Source organism: Cornus florida, unplaced genomic scaffold (assembly GCF_030987335.1).
Source record: "Cornus florida cultivar Cherokee Brave unplaced genomic scaffold, ASM3098733v1 CherokeeBrave_3.0.0_Hap2_Chr08, whole genome shotgun sequence".
Taxonomy (NCBI): Eukaryota; Viridiplantae; Streptophyta; class Magnoliopsida; order Cornales; family Cornaceae; genus Cornus; species Cornus florida.
This window is the reverse complement of record NW_026775578.1, coordinates 46,323,475-46,331,991: the sequence shown is the minus strand read 5'-3', so window position 1 is coordinate 46,331,991 and position 8,517 is coordinate 46,323,475. Positions and strand designations below refer to the sequence as shown.

At 32.1% G+C, this 8,517-nt stretch overlaps 1 protein-coding gene across 1 annotated transcript; it reads right to left on the bottom strand.

The window, feature by feature from the left end:
* Positions 1–608: 608 nt before the first annotated feature.
* LOC132270175 (aluminum-activated malate transporter 8-like) lies at positions 609–4,789 on the bottom strand. The gene is made up of 4 exons (XM_059771374.1): positions 4,709–4,789; positions 4,300–4,588; positions 3,878–4,018; positions 609–715 (listed from the first exon to the last, which is right to left on the bottom strand). The coding sequence occupies exons 1-4, from the start codon at positions 4,787–4,789 to the stop codon at positions 609–611; spliced, it is 618 nt and encodes a 205-aa protein (XP_059627357.1).
* Between the last annotated feature and the right edge of the window lie 3,728 nt (positions 4,790–8,517).

The window sequence follows — 8,517 nt, the reverse complement described above, 5'->3', positions numbered from 1 at the left end:
AATTCGCTCGTGCTCCCTTTACGCTTTATGGGACTTAATTTAACATGACTAATAATGATGTGGACTGATTGAGAGAAAAATCATATCTCTGCTAGTTTTAGGGAAGGTCTGAAAAGGAATAGGAATAGTAAATCCTAATAGTTAGAGTTAACCCCAACTATAAATAAAAATAACTAATCGTTTTAAAGAAACTAAGGGCAGTTGGATAGAAATTAAACAAGAATCCAGTAACAAACCACTGTCAGTTACAATGGCCGGAGGACAGAGAGTACCCACATTCCCGCCAATTATGGAGCTCTCACTTTCTCCCTACAACGACATACACTTCAATATTTTTTCCATTGTACAAATAATTTCCTAAAAAAAAACATTTTCCACTATTCATCTACGAATATAAAGTAATTATATTGCTCGCATTCAACATGCCTCATAAATCACCCACACCAAAACTTTTTATACAATCTAGCGCGCTCAACCAATCACTCATGCACAAAATTTCATTTATTGGTTGCTACGATATTGCCCTTCGATAAAATATCAATTATTAATCCAAAATATCAAAAAATTATATGACACAATTACCCTTTTTAAATCATATGTTTCTCTCTCTACCCTCTGTTCCCAAAAAAAACCCAGAAAGATTTGCTCTGTGTCTCTACCCTCACCTTCATGAGAAACCCGCCGTCACCACCACCACCTCCACCATCACCACCACCTACAATTGCTACCGCAATATAAATTACCATCCAATTTATTCTCTTCTCTGATCCTCCTCACCTCCTCTTCTGCGTAGTCCGAGCCAACCCATCACCCGCCGGAATCCACACGTTGGCGGCGAGTTAACGGAAGATGTTAGGCGGTTCTAGGCACACGACTAGAGGAATCAAACAAAGCACTGTCCTACCTCGTTCGAGTCCTCGTTCGAATCCTCGTTCGAATCCCGATGAATTGATCAGACTGGTTAGTGTTGCATTTGGGGAACTAAAGCCCTAAATTCGGCTAAGGCTTCTGTAAAATTTAGCTATGGATTCGTAATCGATGATGGTGGTGGGTGTGGTGGTACTGTAAAGATAAAGTTGGAGTCTTCGAAGTGGTGGTGGGGGTGGGATGGGTGTGGCGGGGCTGTGATGGGGTGGCGGCGGGGCTGTGATATGGTGGTGGGTGTGGGTGTAAAGATGAGAGGGTAGAGAGAGACGCGTTGGTGGAGATGGTGGTATGGTGATGGTGGCTATGGTGGTGTGCCGCCAGTAGGGGTGGTTGTGGTAGGGTTGTGGAGTGGTGGCTATGGTGGTGTGCCGCCAGTGAAGGTGGCAACCAACCTCTTCTCCCATTCTCTCTCTAAATATACATACATATATATATATATATATATATAAACAAATAAATAGAATTAAAATAGAAAAACATGAAACCCATAGCTTCTTATTATTGACCCATGTTAGACAACATTGCTACCCTCCACCGTGACACTGCCAGAACGGGCACACTCGCAAATTAAAAAAAAAAAGGATTTTTCACATGCTTTTGTGATTCCTTCGGCTTAAAATTTTTAGTATTACTACAAAACTGAATAAGAGGGAAAAAACATAAACCAATTCAACAAGTCATATATTCCAGATTCCCTGCATGCTAAAGCCACCTTCTTTGCTAATCTTTACAAAATGTTATATAAAAGCGGAGATGATATGTATATATATACACACATATGTATACGGTGTATATACTGTTGCAGTGATTGAAGGTAAGTTTGGTTAATTAAAATTACTTAGAAGGTTAAATTTGTAATTTCAAACTTTTAATAGTTTAATTGACAAGTCAAATGGCAAATTGGTCTTTTTATTTATGTGTCAGGGTATAAGGGTGTTTTGTCAATTTTATTAAATTTCTGGTACGAGTGTTGAAAAAAGAACTGACTTATATATGAGTGTCAATACTCTAAATCTCAAGGAGTGTCATTGTAATGAACTAAATTAAAAATTAATAAAAACTTAGAATAACAAAATTATAGAGAAAATAGATAGGGAGGCGAGAGCACTTCAATAATCTACATTCGTACTCTCATCTTAAAGTAAATAATAATTTTAATTTTAATTGTATAAGTAAATAATTATTACTTTTCTAATATGTTCTTTCAGATTTTCACAAATATATATATATACACACACATATTGTTAAATAAGTCAAAACAATTAGGCAAGCCCCTTTTTGGTTACCACAAATGGTTCCATTTTTGGGTTTCTACGGACAGTTGAACGAGCGACTCATGAATGCTGTCGGGTCGGACGAGCCAATAACTCGAATGCGTATTTTAATTTTAATTTTATAAGTAAATAATTATTACTTTTCCAATATGCTCTGATTTTCACAAATATTTATATATATATATACATATATATTTTTACATGACAAAAAAAAAAAACCCAAAATAAATATTTTTATTGAACAATTTATATCTTTTATCAAGATTAAAAAAAAAAAAAAAAGTAGGAAACTTTTGACAAGACCAAAAAATAAAAAGGGTTATCTCTATTTAATAAATTATATATTTTGATAGGACCCAACAAAATTTTAACAAAAAAATAAGTTACTGAATTGGACACGATTGAAAAAAAATACACTAAAAAAGTTAACTTTGTTGAATAAATTATTTTTTAAAATAGGACCAAAAAAAAAAAAAAAAAAACTTCTAAAAAAATTATATATCACTATTGAATAAATTATCTCTTCTGACTATCAAAAAATATATGTATTGAATAAAGTATCTCCTTTGTGAGGACTCCGAAGGAAAAAAAAAAGAAAAGAAAAAGAAAAGAAAAGAAAAGAAGTTGTAGGAACTTTTTTTTATCATTTCATTTAAAAGAAAAACGTGAGTGAGTGCGACTATAAGAATGAGTATATAATAATGTATGAGTTTTGATTTCTTACTCAGCAGTGAATAAGAAAATTTATACACACAAACATATGATCTAACGGTTCTATTGCAAACCCACATTTCTCCTTTCCTAATCCAACAAAACCACTCTATTCCCTAATCCAACAAAACCACTCTATTCATTTTGTTACAACATACCCCAAAGACTATACTATATTTCATTAAATGACCGTAATGCCCCTTCTTATTGAATTACATTTAATATATTTTTCTTATCTAAATAAATTATGAAAAAATTCATACTAATTTGATGAGATATTTTCCGTTAAATTTGCAAAAATTTACCTTTAATTTTTTTAATTAATTATTTAAATAAAAAATTTTAGTATAAATTTTATTTAAAAATTAATTAATTTTTTAATTTTTAATGAATATATTGCATGAAAAGAAGGTATTTTTTTCAAAAGTATTTTATTAAATTTTCATTAATATATTATATGAAAAAAATGATATTTTTTTACAATAAAAATGTTTAAATTGGTTATAATACGTTTTATTATAAATAATAAAGTTTTAATAATAAGTTAATCAATTTAGAAAATAGTAGTTACTAATCTATTTATCTTTTTCTTTTGTTTTTTTATTTTTATTTTTATTTTTATGATAAATTGATACTAAAAATAAAATTAAGCTAAATAGTATAATTAATATTTACATAAGAGAAAAGATAATAAAAATAATTTAATAAGAAATGAAAATTTTAATGAGAAAGGGTAATATAGTCTTTTGTGATAGATTTGTCCTTAATTACAACAAATCAATAGTTCACGAGAGCGATTTTTTAGTTCAAGGGGTTATTTGCAAAAAGGCAATAGTTTAGGAGGGGTTTTTTGCACTTAATCCATGATAATAATAATATAAGCTTGAAATGAAGATATTAATTATTGTCCTGTAAATTACATTTATACAGAATATTTAGCAAAATATATATTAGCCACTACATACCAATGAGGAAGATGCTGATACCAATTACAATAGGTTCTGCAACTCGACCAGAGATTAAGGCCAACTGGGCAATAGCAATGGCTAAGATTCCGGCAAGCAAGCTTCCAAGTGCTCGATTAAATCCTCGGTTAAACGTTGCACCTTAGAAATTGAATGTCCATACATAAATGATGCCATAACAAAAAGAAGTTAGTTCATAGATTCCACCAACTTAATTTAGTAGTATATACTATAGTATGTATCTAACTTAATTGTAAGCTGCTATAATTCACCAATATAAGCTAAATGAATATATGCACTTGTTTTTGCATGTAAATAAATGTTTGCCATGCATGGTCTAGGCTTTGGGATTGCGTGTGATGTTTCTAAATTAAATATATATATATATATATATATATATATATATATATATATATCCATACCAACTGTGTATTCAAACATAATGGCCACAGTGAGAATGGACCAGATGATGTTAACGCCAAATATTTGATAGGGTGCTTCAAGTAGTATGAGCAAAGACACAAGGAGAACAGCAAGCCCCACTTTCAGTGAGAAAATTACTCTGTTCCTATCTTCTTTGCAGAACTCCCAAACACTCCATATCCAACCTTTGAAGGAGAAAACCCCGGCCTTGCCGAACTTGTTCCCTCTTTCCGGCACTACTTCAGCTTTGCTAATATTGGAAGGAATGTTGATTTCAAAACTACCCATCTGGTCCATTCAATAAAAAATTATATGACACAATTACCCTTTTTAAATCATATGTTTCTCTCTCTACCCTCTGTTCCCAAAAAAAACCCAGAAAGATTTGCTCTCTGTCTCTACCCTCACCTTCATGAGAAACCCGCCGTCACCACCACCACCTCCACCATCACCACCACCTACAATTGCTACCGCAATATAAATTACCATCCAATTTATTCTCTTCTCTGATCCTCCTCACCTCCTCTTCTGCGTAGTCCGAGCCAACCCATCACCCGCCGGAATCCACACGTTGGCGGCGAGTTAACGGAAGATGTTAGGCGGTTCTAGGCACACGACTAGAGGAATCAAACAAAGCACTGTCCTACCTCGTTCGAGTCCTCGTTCGAATCCTCGTTCGAATCCCAATGAATTGATCAGACTGGTTAGTGTTGCATTTGGGGAACTAAAGCCCTAAATTCGGCTAAGGCTTCTGTAAAATTTAGCTATGGATTCGTAATCGATGATGGTGGTGGGTGTGGTGGTACTGTAAAGATAAAGTTGGAGTCTTCGAAGTGGGGGTGGGGGTGGGGGTGGCGGGGTTGTGGAGTGGCGGCGGGGCTGTGATGGGGTGGCGGCGGGGCTGTGATAGGGTGGTGGGTGTGGGTGTAAAGATGAGAGGGTAGAGAGAGACGCGTTGGTGGAGATGGTGGTATGGTGATGGTGGCTATGGTGGTGTGCCGCCAGTAGGGGTAGGTGTGGTAGGGTTGTGGAGTGGTGGCTATGGTGGTGTGCCGCCAGTGAAGGTGGCAACCAACCTCTTCTCCCATTCTCTCTGTCTCTCTCTCCCTCTCTATATATATATATAAACAAATAAATAAAATTAAAATAAAAAAACATGAAACCCATAGCTTCTTATTATTGACCCATGTTAGACAACATTGCTACCCTCCATCGTGACACTGCCAGAACGGGCACAGTCGCAAATTAAAAAAAAAAAAATAGATTTTTCACATGCTTTTGTGATTCCTTCGGCTTAAAATTTTTAGTATTACTACAAAACTGAATAAGAGGGAAAAACAAAAGAATGTGGGTATCAGGAACGGAAACATAAACCAATTCAACAAGTCATATATTCCAGACTCCCTGCATGCTAAAGCCATCTTCTTTGCTAATCTTTACAAAATGTTATATAAAAGAGGAGATGATATGTATATATATACACACATATGTATTCGGTGTATATACTGTTGCAGTGATTGAAGGTAAGTTTGGTTAATTAAAATTACTTAGAAGGTTAAATTTGTAATTTCAAACTTTTAATAGTTTAATTGACAAGTCAAATGGCAAATTGGTCTTTTTATTTATGTGTCAGGGTATAGGGGTGTTTTGTCAACTTTATTAAATTTCTGATACGAGTGTTAAAAAAGAACTGACTTATATATGAGTGTCAATACTCTAAATCTCAAGGAGTGTCATTGTAATTAACCAAATTAAAAATTAATAAAAACTTAGAATAACAAAATTATAGAGAAAATAGATAGGGAGGCGAGAGCACTTCAATAAACTACATTCGTACTCTCATCTTAAAGTAAATAATAATTTTAATTTTAATTGTATAAGTAAATAATTATTACTTTTCTAATATGTTCTTTCAGATTTTCACAAATATATATATATACACACACATACTGTTAAATAAGTCAAAACAATTAGGCAAGCCCCTTTTTGGTTACCACAAATGGTTCCATTTTTGGTTTCTACGGACAGTTGAACGAGCGACTCATGAATGCTGTCGGGTCGGACGAGCCAATAACTCGAATGCGTATTTTAATTTTAATTTTATAAGTAAATAATTATTACTTTTCCAATATGCTCTGATTTTCACAAATATATATATATATATACACATATATATTTTTACATGACAAAAAAAAAAAACCCAAAATAAATATTTTTATTGAACAATTTATATCTTTTATCAAGATTAAAAAAAAAAAAAAAAAAGTAGGAAACTTTTGACAAGACCAAAAAATAAAAAGGGTTATCTCTATTTAATAAATTATATATTTTGATAGGACCCAGCAAAATTTTAACAAAAAAATAAGTTACTGCATTGGACACGATTGAAAAAAAATACACTAAAAAAGTTAACTTTGTTGAATAAATTATTTTTTAAAATAGGACCAAAAAAAAAAAAAAAAAAACTTCTAAAAAAATTATATATCACTATTGAATAAATTATCTCTTCTGACTATCAAAAAATATATGTATTGAATAAAGTATCTCCTTTGTGAGGACTCCGAAGGAAAAAAAAAAAGAAAAGAAAAAGAAAAGAAAAGAAAAGAAGTTGTAGGAACTTTTTTTTTATCATTTCATTTAAAAGAAAAACGTGAGTGAGTGCGACTATCGCCTCTCAATAGAAATAGTGTATATAATAATGTATGAGTTTTGATTTCTTACTCAGCAGTGAATAAGAAAATTTATACACACAAACATATGATCTAACGGTTCTATTGCAAACCCACATTTCTCCTTTCCTAATCCAACAAAACCACTCTATTCCCTAATCCAACAAAACCACTCTATTCCACTTTAACAATCCGTTACATAATCCAAATTGTTTTTTACAAATATTGATGGCCGAAATAAACTTGAATGTTAATTTTTTAAGAATAATAATTTAAGAACTGAATTTAATTTATATTAGTGTGGTAGTCATTTGATGAGACCTTCTCACATAAATTAAATTCGTTATTTGTGGAATTTGTCTCTAAATCGCTACTAATTTTTCAATATCACATAAAGTTGGTCCTAGACACAAATTGTAGAATTCTGTAATTGGATTAGTATTAATTGTGAAAAATTGAAAAATATTGCAAGCTTAAGGTACTGGTATCCACAATTCTACATTGCAGCCACTACATACGAACAAGAAGTTTTCAGCTTTTATTTGGATGATAAGCCTTGTAATGGCTTCGGCAACTGGCTTCCTTGTGACCCCAACACTACTCACAAATAACCATTGGTCATGACCTAGATATATATCCAACTTTTTGACTGCTATATTTTTTCCTTTTTTAAAGTGAATAGCATTTGTATTTGTCAAAAATTATTTCTGGAGCTAAATGAATGTAGTGTAAAAGTAAAATACAATAGGTTTTAGAGGTTCTATTGTATTTTTTTTTTTAATGCGAGTTGCCACTAGCAAATAATTCAATCCTTACTTATCACCTTATATATTATTACTTCCTCTGTCTCATAATAAATGTCTAGGAAGTAAAACTTTTTAAGGGGACATATAATTATTGCATTGTCCAATTTGAAAATTACAAAGTTACAATTTCAAGTTTCAATAATATATATATATATATATATATATATATATATATATATATATAATCACCAACAGGTGTCCAGCGGTACCAAGTCCCTACTTCTCAAAGAGAGGTTAGGGGTTTGAACCTCAGTGGAGGCATGTGTGTGTGTGAGTACCAACTAGGAAATTTTTTTAATAATAATCAAGTTTGAAATTTTTTAAAATTTTAAGGGTATTTTATGGAAAGATATGAAATATGTTATTTAAATTTGGTAAGTGGACAAGTATTTTGGGACAACCCAAAAAGGAAAGATGGACAACTATTATGGGACGGAGGGAGTATTATTATTGTTTCAAATAAGTTACAAGCTAAATCACATCAAGCGAAAGTAGGAACGAGAGCGAATTCGAAAGCGAGAGCGTGAGAGTGATATAATTAAGTCATAAGCAGTGAAAATGTTCAGAAGAATTGTGTGACTTTGTAGACACCATAATTTTATGGACTTTTGTTTTGACAAATTGACCAATTAAATATGGGTCTCATGTTTAATTAAATTATTTAATGGGCCCAAACTTGGTCCACTTAAATTATTTAATTAGTTCAGCCCAGATGATTAAATAAAAAGATAATTATTCCTAA

Coding starts and splice junctions, on each gene's coding strand:
- LOC132270175 (XM_059771374.1), bottom strand. CDS start 4,789: ATGGTAATTTATATTGCGGTAGCAATTGTAGGTGGTGGTGATGGTGGA. Junction 4,589..4,708: donor ACGGCGGGTTTCTCATGAAG/GTGAGGGTAGAG, acceptor TGAATGGACCAG/ATGGGTAGTTTTGAAATCAA. Junction 716..3,877: donor TATCAGCATCTTCCTCATTG/GTATGTAGTGGC, acceptor TAGCAATTGTAG/GTGGTGGTGATGGTGGAGGT.